We start from the raw sequence: 18,326 nt of genomic DNA on the forward strand, positions 1-18,326 counted from the left end.
CCGTTTTTGCAAAACTGTGCAGTTTTTGTCCAATTTGACCTCTTTTTGACTTTATTTTCACTTGGTTTCTTCTGATCACTTCTAAATCACATAAAACCTGTAAAATAAATGTAAACAATATTAAACGCACTATTTTCTCAATCAAACATAGCAAAAATATAAGATTAAAGAAGAGATAAGTTGGTAAAATACCAACTTATCAGAACTCCATAGTTTTCTACCTCTTCAGGTTCCTCAGTGTTCGGCTCAGTAACTTCTGATTCCTGAGTGTCCCTGGACTGAGCAGCTACTGATCCGACTTTCTGTAATTGCTATTTTGCCCCATTTTCATCATCTCCCTTTTCTGCCGAAGGTGCTCCCTCATTCAAATGATTTGGTTCTTTCTTCTCGCATGATTCTATAGAAAACATTTCTCTTGCCACAGATTGTTCACCCCGAATTTGCTTTACCCCGTCAGGCGACGGGAATTTGAGCAACAAATGAAGGGTGGAAGGTACTGCCTTCATATCGTGTATCCATGGTCTTCCGAATATAGCGTTATAGCTCATATCACTATCAATGACATAGAACATGGTATGCCTGAGCATTCCTCCCTCACTAATTGGCAATATAATTTCTCTTTTCACTGTTTCACACGCCACATTGAACCCATTAAGCACTCGAGATGACGGTATCAGACTGTCCAACATCGATAATTCATCTACCACTTTTGTCACGACCCAACCCCGTGGGCCATGACTAGTGCCCGAGCTGGACATTCATATACGTACCTGTTAGATATAGTCAAACTGAATCTAAGAACAATATGGAAACTTGCAAAGAAATCCAAAGGTTCATAACGTCATCATATATACATATCTCGATAACCTGTCTCCTGAGGAGTCACACTGATCAAAACATAATATGATACGCAAGCCGACATGGCTGCCACTACATGTCAATATGATACGCAAGCCGACAAGGCTGCCACTACATATGAATACCATACGCAAGCTGACAAGGCTGTCACTACATACCAATACGATACGCAAGCCGACAAGGCTGCCACTACAAACAGACATATCCATAGCGAATCACATAGACACAGCTGAACAAAACTTATACACAACCCACACATATGTCTACAGACCTCTAAGAGTATCAGTAGTGAAATATGACAGGACATGGCCCCGTCGTACCCCTGGATAAACATATATATATATATATATATCAAAAAGATCTGTACCAAAAGTCTAGGCTCCGGAACAATGGAGCTCTCCAAGACAGCTGAGTAGAAGTCCTAAGCTGGAGGATCACCAAATCGAGTATCTGTACCTGCGAGCATGAAACGCAGCCCCCCGAAGAAAGGGGGTCAGTACGGAATATTTACTGAGTATATAAAGCATGTAATACAATAAGGAAAATCACAACTGCATAAACGAATACAGGAGGCAAGTATGATAATCAAAGATACCAATGCACATGTGCCTTACGATATGAAAATCATGCATGTCTATATCATATATCATATCCGGCCCATTATGGGACTCGGTGAATAAATCATCATATACCATCCTTGGCGCCATAATCACATCATCATCATATCATATATATATATATATACCGTACCCGGCCCTCTAGTGAGGGACTCGGTGAATAATGCAGTGAAACTGTGCACGAAAACATACCTGGCCCGGAACTCGGTGAAAGATATATTACAGCATGCACGAGCAGAGTAGTGAGCAACCATATGCAAACTAAATTATATCTGAGACTCAATAGAATATTCAAAACGAACTATCATTTGGAAATCAAGACAATAGTCATATCAAGTATCCTTCGAATGTCACTATGGAACATATCAAATAGAACTTCAGGAATCATAGATACGTATCAAGACATAATTAAGTAAGTTCTGGGAATCAAGGACATCAGCCATCCTAGTGTCTCTAAGAATAAGAGTGTCTTTAAAATCACATGCTCGTCGTCTATTTGTTTATAAAGATCATGCCAAAAAGAAAGAAGGGTTAGCTTCACATACCTTTGGCGCTTAATCCGTGACTTGATATGTATACGCTGTCCAAAGTATCTCAACCTATATTAAGACGCCAAGACTATGGTTAAGCTACGGAAAGGCGTAAAACGTACTTCAACGTTAGTAGCTTATTTCTAGACAATTGGGCAGCATTTCCCCTACATTGCTCATTTCCTTCATTTTCAAACCAACTATAACAACCAAATCAACACCAACAACCACACGTTCAAATACTATATCAAGACTAGCCAAATAAGATTCAAGAATACTCCGAACAACCCGCATAACATTCCAATCAGCCCACACATCATAACATTCAATAATCGTTAACATAACGACTACGACACACTCATGTTATTCTTAATAATCCATAGACACAACACTTCATCGAAACGACCTTATAATAGTTCAATAATTACAACAACACAATGCATAATCTTAACTACACTTAGTCTTCCAATTCAACAAGAACAACAACACATATACCCACTTATAACTATATTTCCATTCCTTTCCACACAACCAAATCATTCTCGAATACAATACAATTATAACCTTAGGTATCAAATTCTTTCACTTTCATCACACGATCAATGACAAACATAACGACAACAACATCAAAATTAATTCACCATTATTAAGTTAGAACAGCCCCTATACGGCCCAAAACAGAATCTTAGCACTAACATATACAATTCCTTGCATCCAATTCCACATCCACCAACTTATACAAGGACCAAACCACCTCTAAAACATGTAAAAGAAAATTAAACCTTACCTTAGCAAGCTTGGCCTCTTAATGTTGCTGAAATCTATGGATTAAAATCGCCAATCTTCTTGCTGCCACAAGGATCAACTCCACGTTGCTATCACCTTTAATATCTAGGATATCTTAGAAATTCAATCTCTTTCCATTAAGATCTTAAGCTCGGCCAAAAACAGCCATGGCCGCGAGCTTCTCCCTCTCACTCAACTTTACTTCTCTCTCTAATTCAATAAATTGTGAATGGAAATATGATGAAGAAATGGTGATAATGAGTCATATTATGATATTTATAGGCAGCCTAATAACCCTACACGTGCCCCACTATGGCATGCCATTAATCAAGATCAGATTTTTAATTATTATGCTTAGCGGGGCCCACTTAATACACTAATTAGGCTAATTAATCCTTAATCCCCACTTAATAATCTAATCATGGTTAACTAATACCTAATCTTAACTAATATTTTTACACCAATTGAATTTTACAAGCAAACCGTGCACTTATTAAAATTCGGGATTAAAAGTCCTTGTCTCATATCCCAAAAATAATCTTATCCTTGAATTTATGTCGATTAGCTCACGAATAATCCAATGTATAAAAATACGGGGTATAACAACTTTCCACCTAATGATGTTTGCTAAACTGCCCGAATCAATCAATGTATGCTTAATCTGGAAATCTACAACCATGACAGAGATTACCAACGCGTCATTATGAGGAAGAGTAACGCCTTCCGCATCTTCATCGGTAAACACAATTGCTTCTTCAAGGACGTAATTTCGTGACCTCTTTTCCCGTGTTATTGTGAACTTGGTTCGTTTAGTCACAATAGGCGTCCCTGCGATATCGGATCCACCCATTATCATATTGACCACCTAATTTGGTTCTTCTATATTGGAGTGTCTGACTAAATCCCTATATTTACCATAACCATTCACAACTCTGTTATCCAAGAATTCCCTAATATAACCATTTTTCAGCATCCGTGCAACCTCGTTCCTAAGATGCCTGCAATGTGCAGTCCGATGCCCATGAGTTTAGTGAAAATCAAAAATTAAATTCAAATTTCTCTTACTGGATCCGTTCGGATGGGCTCAGGCCACCTTGTGTCATCAATCTTCTCAAGGGCTGCAACCAGACCAGATGCATCGATATTGAAGCAATAATCCACTAGGCTTGGATTCTCCACCCTGTTGACTGAAGTATCTTTCAAACTAAAGTGAACGTTATCAGCACTATTCTTCGTTCCCTCAATCTGGACTTTACGGCCTCCTTCAGACCCACGTCAGGGCCTATCTGGGCTGTTATAAGACTGGTACCTTTATTTTCCCAATCTGGTGATGTGATCTGAATTTCTCTTTAATCTATCCCAACTATGATTTCGGCCAGTGGACAACACCGTCAATCCGAACTAGTCATCCTCTACCTGGATATTGGATTCATACGATTACGAACATCGGCCCATGTTGTGGCAGGAAATTCCAATAGGTTTTCTTTCAACTTTAATGATGCACTCGAACTCATTGGGTTCAACCCATTAGCAAACACCTCTGCTGCCCATTCGTCCGGAACAGCTGGAAGCAACATACGCTCTTTTTGAAACCTAATTACGAATTCTTTGAGCAGCTCGTCATCTCTCTGAGCAATTTTAAATATATCAGCCTTCCTAGTTGACACCTTTTTCGCTCCAGCATGTGCTTTTATAAAGGCATCTGCGAGCATCTCGAAAGAGAGAATGGAATGCTCCAGACGCAACGAATACCAGGTCATATAAAATGGGACAGAGGGAGTAATATCCAGCACAAAATATTACATCCACGTATCCATATTTTAATTTACATCTGCATAGCCAACTTTTTTTTTTGGAACAGTGTTTATACACACGATATACAATATCATACACTTACCGTAAACAATGTATCAACCTTGTATAAAAGTGTATAATAACGTATAAGAAGACCGTTTTAGGTAAAATTAGAAAAATGGGCCATTGCAAATAAAGAACATTGTTGTCCCCTAAAAATAAAATAATTACCCGCTCATACCCCTTTTACTTTCATGCCCCTGAAAATTATTTACCTGAAATGCCCCCAAAATTATGATACCAACATGGTATATAAATATACTAAGATGGTATCATATTTATTTATTCAAAAGACACACTTTTCTGAAGAAAAAAAAAACTTCTATGATACCATCATCTTATATACATATATTAATAGTATGATGATATCGCGGAGGACTGCTTCAGTCCTTCGATTAGACATTCTTCAGTCCTTCGTGATACCATCATGATATGTAAATATATTAAGACGATATCATGGAGGACTGCTTCAGTCCTTCTCTTAATCCTGCATGATTAAATCATGATATATAAATATACTACGATGGTATCATGAAGGAAGGATTTTGGGCGAGGGGGTTCTCGGGTAAATATTCTCGACCGGTTGGGTAAGAAGCGAAATTAGTTTAGGAGGGTACATGAACGGATAAATATTTTACATTTTAAAGATATTTTGTGTTGTTTTCTCTAAATATTATTTTCCCTGATATAAAATCAAGTGTAGAGTACGTGAGGAAGATGTTAGTTGTAAGGTGGCGCCAAACATAACTGAAGTTCGTTATTCAAAGAATAATGACAGTGATGACTCCGAACCGCACTCTTTGCCCACCCAACTTTTCCTCCGTAAACAAACAAACAAAAAAAACTAATCTTTTTTTTTCTCTTTTGGATCCTTCGATAAATTCATAATATTCCACCCAATTTTAAGGAAATTATGAACCCCAAGAAAGAATTATAGAAGTTGAAGAAGGATCACGAGAGAAAAATAGAATCTAAAATTCACTTACTAGGTAAAATGTTTAATTTCAGACAATACTTAATTTCTTACTCATTGGTCAATAGGGTTCTGCGTAAGTCCTTCTTTATTTGTGTTAAAATTAGATTCTTAATTTACTAATTAGGTGAAATGTTTTAATTCAAACAAATCCCACATTACAATACTCATTTCCTACTTATTGATCAATAGGGTTCTGTCTAAAGCTTTCATATTTGGGTTAAAATTAGATTCTTGATTCACTAAATTAGGTGAAATTTTTTAATTCAGATAAATCCCACATCAAAAAGTTCATTTTCTTACTTATTGGTAAAAAGGGTTCTGCATAAATCTTTCTTATTTGGGTTAAAATTAGATTCTTGATTCACTAATTAGTGAAATGTTTTAATTTCAGATAAATCAATTCTTGTCTGACTTTTTTTGTCCTGCTTTCTCTTGAGTCGAGGGTCTATCGGAAACAGCCTCCCTCCACGGTAGGATAAGGTCTGCGTACACTCTACCCTCTCCAGACTCTACTTGTGGGAATGCATATGTTGTTGTTCTTTTAATTCAGATAAATACCACATCAAAATTTTCATTTTCTTACTTATTGGTTAAAATTAGATTCTTGATTTACTAATTAGGTGGAATGTTTTAATTCAGATAAATCCCAGATCAAAATGTTCATTTTCTTGCTTTTTTGTTAATAGGGTTTGGGCTAAAGTTTTCATTTTTGGGTTAAACCTAGAATATTTCACTTATTAGGTAAGACGTTTTAATTTTAGACAAATCCCAGATATCTTGTTTTGTAGTCATTAGCCTCTGGCCTAAAGCCTCGACTTTTTTAGGTTATTTAACTGACATTAATCTTGTTGATAATTGTGAGTTCTAGTTTTTTTTTTTTTTTTTTTTTTTTTATTATAGAGAAGCTTTTTGTTGGGTGGTTGATATATAAGGAGGCTCCATTTTATAGGAGGCAATTGGCATAAGGTAATGATTCTGTATTACTGATTAGTTTGTGACCGACGATATTCATTTCTTAATTGACTTACTTTGTGTGTTTGAAAACTGATTTTTGTTGCAGTAAAACAGAAGAAAAAATGGACTTAATTTGGATTTAACTAAGATTAGGACATAATGGAAGCGAAAGATCCATGCAGTAGATATGAACTAATTGGATTAAGTGCTAGTTGTTGTTGTCTCACTTACATTTAGTCCAGTCAAAGGGATAAGTGTAAGGTTAGTGAACCTCTAGCTTAATAGAATCTTAAATTTTGCAATAATATGACAGATTATTTCATGGTGCTGAAATGACCAGGATTCATATATCCGAACCCAATTTATTTGGGATGGAGAAGCAGCTGATTGAAATAGAAAAATTTGATAGAATAAGCAGATAAGTATTATGAGATGTTTCTATCCTTACTTTGTTACACTTTCTCGGAGCATTAGAAAGTTTAGGTCAGGATAAAGAAAGGCAGTCATGGTACAGCTTGGATTAAAAAAGATAACACATTAAAATATATTTAAAAAAATGGGCAGCTCGGTGCACGAAGCATCCCCCGTTCATGCAAGATCTAGGCAAGGGCCGCAACCCAAAGAGGTGTGATGTAGGCAGTCTACCTTGACGCAAGTATCAAGTGGCTGATTCCATGACTCGAACCTGTGACCATAACTCCAAGGTTCCTCTTCATAACACATTAAAATTTATAACCAATTTTGTACGACAGCATTCCAGTCAAGGAGGCCGAGTAAATGCGCAAACTTCATCCCATGGGTCTTTCTAAACAAAGTTCACTTCCAAGTGCATTCTATTATGTTTGATTGACAAGTCCTGGATCAAAATTTTCATTTTTTTTGTTTTATGTTCATTAGCTTTGGCCTAAATCTTAGATTTTTGGGTAGATTTGCATTCATGCCTCTTGTTGCTCATCATGATTTGCTAATTTCGTTCTCTATCTTCCCTTTTCGAGAAACTTTTAGTGGGTGGTTGTAGATTCTGAGTTGGCAATATTCATTTAACTTGTAGGAAACTAATGGCACTAGATGGAATTTCCATTAGGTAATGATCTGTGTTACAGATCATTGTTTGGAGCTGATTTCCATTTCGTAAATGACTTCTGATCGTTAGGTTTTATTTCAGTAAAATTAAAAAAAAAGTAGATAGATGTAAATGAGAAGTTTCTATCCATTCCTTCTTTCAACTTTCTTTTTATGTGAACGACCAAATGGAAGCATCCGGAGCTTTAGGACAAGAATATAAGCAGGTAGTAATGGTAGATTGTGAATTAATAATATGATCACATATTGAACTTAAAGCTTCTTGAATCTTTTTTTGTGAATAAAGACATTAGCACGGTCTAGCTAGTAGGCCAAGTAATTAAACCTGCAGACCTTGTTTCATGAGTCTTCTAATGAAGTTTACTCCATGAAGAGGCGGATGGAGCCTTTGTACAATAAGTTTAATTGAGCTCACCACTCGAAATATGGATATGTGTGTCTACAGGTATGAAAAATGACTCAAATTTTGACAAATTTTAAATTTTGAACCCATAATTTAATAAGTACAATAAGTTCAGTCTAAAAGCCTTAGAGATTGATTCTGTCAAGCTTAAATCCTAGATCCGCCTCTCATGTGCATTCTATTTTCTACTGAAGCTAGGAATAAGCAATCATTGAGAGCCGGGAGTTTGACCTAGGTACTTCTTTTTGCATGATATGGTGCTCGTGGTGAGCGTTACATTGTTTCCTCAACCGATAACTTAATCTCATCTCTAATCCTTTTCTTATATTAACATTGACTGGACGCTGTTTGTGCATCTAAACAAGTTGATGGTTTTCTGCAGGTGATTTTTAGCTTTAATCCAGTCATGGGCCCTAAATATGAAATTGGAACCCGTAATCATTCTCGAACAGATGCAGTGGTTACTAAAAATGAACATGAGGCCAGTTCACCAATAATCTTTCTCCTGGATTCTAAACATGAGAGTGAAAGTAGAACAAGCTTGGGTTCTATCTTAAATGAAAGTGCTTCAGGGTCAAGTAAGAGTTCAGAACTTTCTTGTTCCACGTTTTCATCCTCGTCCGGTTATTCCTCGGATGATTTCATACTAGTGAATCCAAAAATAGCATCCAACTCTATCTCATTAAAAATACCATCTTCTAAATTTCTTCCGGATGACAAATTGGAATTGAATACATCAACAAGCTCTGCCTCGGGGGTTTTAGACATCACTGATGAATCATTATTGACAACCGTGCCAAGCACAAAATGTCCTTCTATCCAAGTGATGGAGAGGCAAGGAGGTTACGATCCCAACAGAGTTCCGTCTTCCATTTTCGAAAGTAAATCTTCAACACCTAATGAATGGAGTGCTGCCTCTGACGAGTCATTATTTAGTATCAACGTCAGTCTTTCGAGGGATCATAATTCTCGCGAACTAAGCAGGTGTGTGGAATTGGACAGATGTGAAGAACTTAGCAAGTCTGGCGAGCTAGTTAGCTTTGGACACTTACCAGCTGTAAAAGAAGAACATATGGAAACGAGTTTTGATGCAAAAAGAGGTGTGGTTACTGGAAACAACTTTATTGAAACAGGAACGCAACATAAACCAATTAAGAAAGAAGTCCATTTTGAAGGGGAAACAAAATTAAGAGGGAACAGGGACTTCTCAATTGCTGTGGGCCATTCCGAAGGGAACGGAGGGTTTAGAGACTCCTACAGCGCCCCTCACCATTCCAATGGTAATGATAAGTCTTTAGCTTTTCCAACGTGAGTACCAGTTCCTATCTTTTTTGCTATACAGTAAAAGAAATCATCTTCTTAATTATTAATTAATTAATTAGTTGTTTAGCTCATGTACATGTTTGTCCCTGCACTTTCCAAGTCACACATAGCATCTGGCGTCATTAATTATCACTCGGACGTGCATTTAGTTTTGTATAGAGGGAGAGTTACTCTAACTTTTCATTTGTATGACTGTGTTTCAGTCTCATGTCTTCAATTCTACATGAAAACTTATTGGTGATTTTAGTGTTTAACTGCAGACCTGATTATACCAAATAATTCTGCAAAGCATTGAATGAAACCTGTGAATGAGCAAAAACCACGCAGTTCAGTTTGAGTGGTCCAAGTGAATGCTTTATTGCTATACTTTTGCATAACAAAACCTGTCTCCTCAGCATTCTATAAATGTGTGTATATGGTATCTGTATACACACACATGCATTGATGTTACTACTTTAACTGTACCCACAGAGATTTTCGTCTCTCTTTTTGTACAGTTTTTAATTTCTCCTCCCTCATCCAGTAGGTCTTTTATGAAAGTGTGTTTTAAGGCTAGGTTTGGATTGAGCGTTTGCAGGTTTCTTTGTTCACTTATTAACATCTCATACGCACGGTGTTTTTTGGATTCTGTTGCACTTGAGTTCCAAATAACGTATTAACTTCTTTTGCTATCTTACGGAAGATCTTATTTCTTCCCAGATATATGGAGCTCACAATCATGTATTTTAGTGTTTACGGAGTCTAAATTGTTTATTGCAGAGATAAAAAGTCCACAGAACCTTTTTGCCATGTTGTTTATTACACAAAAAAGAAGTCTAGATGGCCGTTATGCTTCTATTCCCATTGTAGCTGCGGGTCGTGCTGCTCTAGATGGCCAAGCTGTTGTTGTAAGAGTGCAAGTTGCTTGTCTTGTAAGTGGTCAAGCTGGATATGTTTCTCTTGTAAGTGGTTAAGCTGGTCTTGTTGTTTCCATAAGTGGCCAAGCAAACAGGGCTGCTGCTGCAAATGATCAGGATACGACCTTTCTTATCCAACTTGGCCCAACAGAACTGTAGTGACGGAGTCAGGATTTTCACCAAGGAGATTCATTGTCTACTATACATACATAAAAATAGATTTTGACATAGATTTTGACCTTGTATATAAAGTGTGATTTTTGGCTAAGGGGGTTCAGCCCCTGCGCAAAAGCATAACTAAGGCGGGTATTACTTCCGGTCGAATCATGTATATACATATATAACTTTTAAGGATACATATATACATATAATAAAAAATCGCACTTGTTTAGAATGAGTCCTCTGGATCCTGGATTCCCCTTTGTAGCCAAAATGCACTTCAAGTGTTCAACGTCGCCACGAACCTGCTGCAAGTGTCCGAAGTTTTGGGTGCCAGTACTGTTTCAGAGCATTTGGCTGCTGGTGACATTGTAAATGGATATAAATAATTTTGACCTTGTATATACAGTGTAATGTAATGTCCCGATGAAGAGGATTTGAATGAACCCCGTGCGCTCCCTGGCTTTATGATAGTCGATCACTCACTGGACAATATTTGATTTCTTGATCTTTCTAGTGTACATTTTAGGTGATTGGGTTTATATATCATTTCTTGCCTCAGAAGACTTGGTCCACTGTGCATTCATTTCTTTCCTCTATTAAGTTAGGAGAAGAAGAAGTGGAAAGAGAAGCTATATGAAGATACTAATTTAGGAGAAAGTTAAGAAGTATGTCAATTATTCAAATAGAGCTTATCCCTTTACTTGCTATTTTGTATATTAAACGGATTGTTGACTGCTAAGTTATTTAACTACTGATATGTTATGCTGAGTTGGTACTTTAACATGTATTTTGAGAGTGATATAGTTCTAAAATAGGCCTTGATGCAGCATATTTCTTGTGAAAATGGACTAAAAGGCGCATTTTAATTTAGTCAAATTTTGAATGTGCTTAATCCGAAACTGTGATGACTAAAATCAAAACTTATCAATATAATAGCTAATAGACCAGAAATGTGTCATCCCAAATTTATAGTATCAAACAATCGCCACCTTTCTTGATGGATTCAATACACTAATACTTGATTTATTTAACATGTTGTAGCAGGTTAATTATCATTTTTATCAAGTTATCAATTAATACTTATAGATTTATCTGTAATTACCTTCTTAGTGACTGATTGTGTAAATTATTATTACATAATCTGCACATAGAACGCTAAACTCTTTCCTTTAAAATTCAACATTTCATAGTCAAACTAGTATTTACAAATATGGAAACTCATTATATTTCTTTTTTGATTTTCCAGTATTCGTTTTGAGGCCCGACTAATTTAGATTCGCATAAAAAAAATTTCGCTTTAGGGGTAAAACGCTTCTTGCCAAAGACAACTTCATTCCAAAGCTCAAACCCAAGACCTTTAATTAAGGATAAAAGGATACATAATAACTTTTTGTGGTGAAACTCGTGTTTGCACATATTATATATCGATTAATGTAGTAGCTGGACTTTTCCTATAAAATCTTTCTAGGGCGATTAGCACTTTTAGTTCCTCAATCAATAAATTTGAATTTTGATCCTTGTAATTTCTGGTCAAGCTCATTTCATCTTCAATTAATTAATATGTATATCTTTTAGTTCCTCTAACTGTGAATCTACTCAAATTTCTTGAATCACTAAGCACCAAAACCAAATTATCGATGTATTATTTTAATTTTTTATTGTTACTTCATATTTTATAATAATATAATTCTAAAAATAGTCTAAAGATCACACATTTCTTATAAAACTAGAGCAAAAACACACTTTTTAGCAAATTGAATGTCAAATGTGTTTAACCAAATATTATAAAGATCAAAGTCAAAATTTACCAATAATTGAGGGATTAATAGTGCAATTACACCTATTTCCTAATTGTAAGGTCAACATTGTACTACTCCACAATAGGACTGTTTTCTCCTCGTGCGCCTATTTCTACATTGACTTCAACTTTCAACTCCTTCACAGCCCCTTCCAAATCATTGTTCCAATTGACTAAACAATTTCTTGGAATTCTATTCTCAAACCTATATAACCATTCATGTTGAAAACCTTCTCTCTCATTAAACGTACAAAGAAAATAGGAAACAATAATAGAGCGAATTCATCATAGATTACTCCACCACGAGTCGTCAAAACATGCTGAGTCAATTGTCAATCTCTGATTCAAAGCTGACTAGTAGAACGTACAAAGAAAGTAGGAGGCAATAATAGAGCAAATCCGTCAGAGCGTACTCCATCACTAATTGCCAAAGCACGCTTAGTCAATCATCAATCTCCAATCCAAAGCTGACTAGTACAACATATAAAGAAACTAGGAGGCAATAATAGAGCGAATCGTCTGAAAGTAGTCTAATACGAGCTGCCAAAACACGCTCAGTCAATCGTCAATCTCCGGCCCAAAGCTAACCAATACAACCATGGGGAATTCATTGGCATGTTTCTCTCAAAATCAAGCTACCAAAAGAAGCAACACAAGATCATCATCACGTAGTCTTCCTCCATGTTTTTCTAACTCAACAAGCCAAAGATTGGATAAAATACATCCAAAGGAGACTAGTACTAGTACTCCTAGTATTGATCATGATTATATAAAAGAACAAGCTCGAGTAGCTGCAGCTTTGCTTCTCCAACACCATCAGCAAAATGGAACACTCACTCAATTTGAACGTTCAGTTTCTCTAAGGGACCCTTTAGCATTTTCTAAGAAGCAAAAAAGTATTATTCCAAGAAGCTCAAGTTCTCGTCCGAGGTTATTGTCTGATTCTCTGCCCCAACACTTGGAGATTCCTAATCAGGTATTGCTACTAATTTCTTGCCCTCAAATTCTATAATAGTTTATACTTTTTATTTCATAAAACGAGAGGATTAATATAATACTCCCTTAGTCCCGTTTATGTGACACATTTTTCGTTTCAATCTACCCTAAAAATGTCACTTTTCTATATTTACTACTATTTAGTACTCCATCTGTTCCGGTTTATGTGACACACTTTTTTCTTAGTTTATCCAAAAAAGAACGGCACAATTCAAAACAATTAACATTATAATTTTCATTTTATCCTTAATAGGAAGCTTTTATAATCATAGAAATGTTATGGCAAGTTTAAGACCAAAAGTTTTATGGTCACACAAATGTTATGACATGTTTAGACCACAAGTTTCAAAAGTCTTAATTTCTTCTTTAAATTCCGTATCGATTCAAAATATGTGACATAAATTGGAACGTAGAGAATAACAATTTAATTTTAATAAAATAATTTATAACCACAAAAATGTCTAAAGCATGTTTTAGATCACAAACTTCAAAACTCCTTATTTCTTTCTTAAATTTCGTACCCAGTCAAATATCATCACGTAAATTGGAACGAAGGGAGTAGATATCTATCAGTTGTTTCTCATGAAGTAGCAATCTGCAGTAGTTCTTTTTAATATTAAAGACTTGTTTAAGTCTTAATACATTGGAATTACATGTTTAGTAAGAACTCACCAAGAAGCATTATTTAATTAGTCTGCTATAATACTTAAACCCCACAAACCTAATTCAATTCATTACCCTAAGGAGTGCTGTTTTTTTAGCTTTAGAGTAGACAAATGGCAGCTTCTTCATTTTCAAAACTGAGCCTAAATTGCAAATTCGTGTACAAGAAACTTAAAAGATGATGTTTTAAAGTAATTGCGCATGATTTATTTACAAATCAATATACTCATAAGAATATGCAAATGTTAATATTGTACTTTATCTCATTCTCCTTGAGTGAGCAATCTTGTGATTGTCCAAATAGTTATACTTTTATTGTTTGGCTCATTAACCTTTGTTGTAATTTCCAATAAAGATAATATAACTGTTACCTCTTCTTTGAAACAAATTAATTACTAAACTAAAGAGTAAGAATCAATTCCCTACAAGATTCTAATCAGTACTCTTTTTGTATTATATGTCAAGTGACATGTTTTTTACCTTCTCAGGATACAGAACTTGGCAATTTAGAGACCAACCATTTTGTTCTTGTCCATGGAGGCGGTTTTGGTGCTTGGTGTTGGTACAAAACTACAACACTACTCAAGGAAAATGGATATCAAGTTGATGCTATAGATTTAACTGGTTCTGGTGCTCATTCTTTTGACTCCAACAACATTACCACATTGGCCGAATACGTGAAACCCCTCACTGATTTCCTTGACAAGCTCCCCGATGGCAATAAGGTTCGATCAATTGTACCTTGACTCATTCCAAATAAGAATTTTGTTGGTGCTTTCTCAAACTTAAATGTTGAAAGGCATGCTAATTGGTTTTTGCTTGATGCAGGTTATCTTGGTTGGCCACGATATTGGAGGTGCTTGTGTTTCTTATGCAATGGAGTTGCATCGATCAAAAGTCTTTAAGGTGGTTTTTATTGCTGCAGCAATGTTGAAGAATGGACAAAGCGTACTCGATATGTTCTCGATGCAGGTTGGTTATTGCATATTATAACTTTTGCAAGAACTGGTTTTGAAGGTTTAAGTTTCATTAGTACTTTCGCAAACCTAGTAAGTACAAGTAATTCAATATTCAATAGACATGACAGTGTATTAATTGCTTATGTTTGTGCAGACTGGCGCGGACGATCTTTGCCAGCGTTCTCAAAAATTTCTTTATGCAAATGGCAAGAATCATCATCCAACTGCAATTGATTTCGACAAATCATTGTTGAAAGATGTCTTGTTCAATCAAACCACTGCTAAGGTATTGTTATAATCATCAACACAGTTGAACAGAGTCTTATTCTTGTAGTCATCATTCATCAACATTGTAGAATAGAGTTTTTTCTTGTCGGCGGCGGAGCTAGTGTACTAAGTATGGGTTCGGACAAAAGCAACTTTGCTTAGATCTTGTATTGGTATCACAAAGTTCATCAAATATGCATAAATATTTAATTGTGAACTTAATAATTAAGACAAGCTATGGATCAGGTGGCAAGTTCAGAACCTATAAATTTCAAATCTAGCTCCGCCTCTGTTTATTGTAGTCATCAACATTGTAGAACATAGTTTTTTCAATTCTCAATAGCTATTTGAGAAATTGACATAAATAGCCGCCCACCAAAATAATAGCCAGCAAATAGATATTTTTTGTATATTAATGTATACTCCAATATACAAAAAATATAAATTTTTGATACATAATAGTGCATATTTTTGATATATTTGGCTAGCGAATGTAATATTTTTGTTGACCGGTCAAATGTGTAACTTGTCCTAGTTTTTTCTTATAGTCATCAGCATTGTAAAAGGAGTTTCTTCTTATGGTCCTCCACATTATAAAGCAGAGTTTTTTGCGTTCCAAGTTGTTAAGTTGCACTAGAGAAAGACATTTTTGACACTTTCTCTTGATTTTCAGGATGTTGAATTAGCATCAGTATTATTGAGGCCAATCCCCTTTGCACCACTAACAGAGAAGATTTCCCTTTTTGCAACAAATTATGGTTCTATCCCGAGATTCTACGTAAAAACGTTAGAAGATTTTGCGATTCCAGTGTCCCTTCAGGAGGCTATGATAGATTCGAATCCTCCCGAACAAGTTTTCCAGATGAAAGGCTCAGATCATTCGCCATTTCTGTCTAAACCTCAAGCACTACACAAGATTTTAGTGGAAATTTCAAAGATTCATCTAAAATGAACTCTGTAAAATGATCCAACAAAAGATGGACCTCAGCACATGTGATATTTTTTCGAGACAATGTCCTACTACATATGTACATATATAATCACTGGCCATTCATTACAAGGAGGCAGTGGCGGACCCAGAATTTAAGAGTCGTCGGTGCCTCATTTTAATATTATCATTAACCAAATGGTAAAATGTTGAGGAAGGGTTCGAACACAAGTCCCAGCCGCCCAAACCTTTATGGTTCCGACCTGGAAACTGAAGCACCCAACTATGTTATTGGTTTTCAGGGTGCTTTTTTAATATGTATACCCAAATTTCATATATATATATATATATATATCTTATATAACTATACATAATCTACATCGGATTTAAATGGTGCTAGAGCATCACTAAAATACACATAGGTCCGCCCCTGCAAGGAGGCTCTCCTTTGATGTTTTGATTCTTATTTCATTATTTTCTTGTTAGAAAAGAGAGAAAAGTTTCATTATTATGATACAGGGATAAGGCACTATTACCCCCCTTGAACTATACCCGAAGTTGCTACGACACACCTTACCTTTCCTTGGGTCCTATTACCTCCCCTAAATTTATTTAAAATGGAATAATTACCCCCCTAGACGCTGACATGGAAGGAGAGTGTGTTTCACTCTCTTTGAGAGAGTGAGAAACATAAAAAACGGGAAAACTTAATTTTTTTTCTTAAAAATATGTATTTTCTTAAAATATGAAAATAAATCTAGTTTTCCAAATTTAGTTTTAAAAAATGGATTTTCCACATTTTAAAAAAAAATAATTAATCTTTCCAAAATTTTATAAAAATTCAGTTTTTTCACATTTTGACAAGAAAAACACTTTTCGGATTTTATTTGAAAAATAAAAGTGTCATGAGAAAATGAAATCATGAAAATCAAGATTTTTAAGACATTTTAAAAAAATAATCAAGTTTCCATATTTTTAACAAGTCCATTTTTCCATATTTTAAAAAAATTCATGTTTTCAGTTTTGTTATTTTAAAAAGAAAAAAAAAAGGGTTTTAAAAATTTTCAAATTTTCAATTTTTTTTTTTAAAAAAGGGGTTTTAAAAATCATTTTTTTAAAAGAAAATTCAGTTTTTTAATCCATGTTTTCAGTTTTTTTTTTTTTCAAAAACAAAATAGGTTTTAAAAAAAAAAAAAAAGGATAATGCACTATTACCCCCCCTGAACTATACCTAAATTGCTACAACACACTTAACCTTTTCCTGGGTCCTATTACCCCCCTAAACTTATTTAAAACGGAATAATTATCCCCCTAAATGCTGACGTGGCAAGGAGAGTGTGTCTCACTCTCTTTGAGAGTGTGAGAAACATAAAAAAAATAGGAAAACTTAATTTTTTTCTTAAAAATCTGTATTTTCTTAAAATATGAAAATAAATCTAGTTTTCCAAATTTAGTATTAAAAATGGGTTTTCCACATTTTAAAAAATAATTAATTTTTCCAAAATTTTATAAAAATTCAGTTTTTTCACATTTTGACAAGAAAAGCACTTTTTTCGGATGTTATTTGAAAAATAAAAGTGTCCTAAGAAAATGAAATCATTAAGATTTTTTAAGACATTTTAAAAAAATAATCAAGTTTTCCATATTTTTAACAAATCCATTTTTCCATATTTTAAAAAAATTCATGTTTTTAGTTTTTTTTTTTTTTTTTTTAAAAAGGGGGTTTTAAAAAAATCAAATTTTCAAATTTTCAATTTTTTTTTTAAAAGGGGTTTTAAAAATCATTTTTTTTTAAAGAAAATTCAGTTTTTTATTCCATGTTTTCAGTTTTGTTTTGTTTTTTTTTTAAAAGGGTTTTAAAAAAAATTCAATTTTTTTTTTAAAACGGGTTTTAAAAATCATTTTAAAAAAAATCAATTTTTTATTTTATTTTTTAATAAATTGACACGTAAGCTAATTTTTTTAAAAAAAAAAAAAACAAACACATGTGGCAAGGAGAGTGTATGTTACTTTCTCATATGAGAGTGGGCATCAACACTTAGGGGGTTAATTATTCTATTTTAAATAAGTTTAGGTGGGTAATAGGACCCAAGGAAAGGTAAGGTGTGTCGTAGCAACTTCGGGTATAGTTCAAGGGGGTAATAGTGCCTTATCCCAAAAAAAAAAAAATCTTTTTTTTTTTAAAAAGGGTTTTAAAAATCATTTTGTTTACAAAAAAAAATTCAGGTTTTTATTTATTTTTAAAAAAAATTGACACGTAAGCTGATTTTTTT

At 34.6% G+C, this 18,326-nt stretch overlaps 2 protein-coding genes across 12 annotated transcripts; both read left to right on the forward strand.

Moving 5' to 3' along the window:
- The first annotated feature begins 5,378 nt into the window (after nucleotides 1-5,378).
- Nucleotides 5,379-11,003, forward strand: LOC132626152 (uncharacterized). 11 transcript variants are annotated; one of them, XM_060340918.1, is made up of 6 exons: nucleotides 5,379-5,634; nucleotides 6,013-6,101; nucleotides 6,522-6,587; nucleotides 8,260-8,327; nucleotides 8,444-9,341; nucleotides 10,144-11,003. In XM_060340918.1, the coding sequence occupies exons 4-6, from the start codon at nucleotides 8,316-8,318 to the stop codon at nucleotides 10,335-10,337; spliced, it is 1,104 nt and encodes a 367-aa protein (XP_060196901.1). In that variant the 5' UTR covers nucleotides 5,379-5,634; nucleotides 6,013-6,101; nucleotides 6,522-6,587; nucleotides 8,260-8,315; the 3' UTR covers nucleotides 10,338-11,003. The 11 variants fall into 11 exon arrangements, with proteins under 11 accessions (XP_060196901.1, XP_060196891.1, XP_060196892.1 ...); XM_060340908.1 differs by having other exon boundaries at nucleotides 5,380-5,634; nucleotides 8,444-9,369; XM_060340909.1 differs by lacking the exon at nucleotides 6,013-6,101 and having other exon boundaries at nucleotides 5,380-5,634; nucleotides 8,444-9,369.
- Nucleotides 11,004-12,467: 1,464 nt separating this feature from the next.
- LOC132629318 (putative methylesterase 11, chloroplastic) lies at nucleotides 12,468-16,260 on the forward strand. Its single transcript, XM_060345006.1, has 5 exons — nucleotides 12,468-13,216; nucleotides 14,388-14,624; nucleotides 14,728-14,871; nucleotides 15,013-15,144; nucleotides 15,799-16,260. Exons 1-5 carry the CDS (start codon nucleotides 12,839-12,841, stop codon nucleotides 16,075-16,077), a joined length of 1,170 nt encoding a protein of 389 aa, XP_060200989.1. The 5' UTR covers nucleotides 12,468-12,838; the 3' UTR covers nucleotides 16,078-16,260.
- The last annotated feature ends 2,066 nt before the right edge of the window (nucleotides 16,261-18,326 follow it).

The sequence above is a fragment of the Lycium barbarum genome, chromosome 2 (genome assembly GCF_019175385.1).
Source record: "Lycium barbarum isolate Lr01 chromosome 2, ASM1917538v2, whole genome shotgun sequence".
NCBI lineage: Eukaryota > Viridiplantae > Streptophyta > Magnoliopsida > Solanales > Solanaceae > Lycium > Lycium barbarum.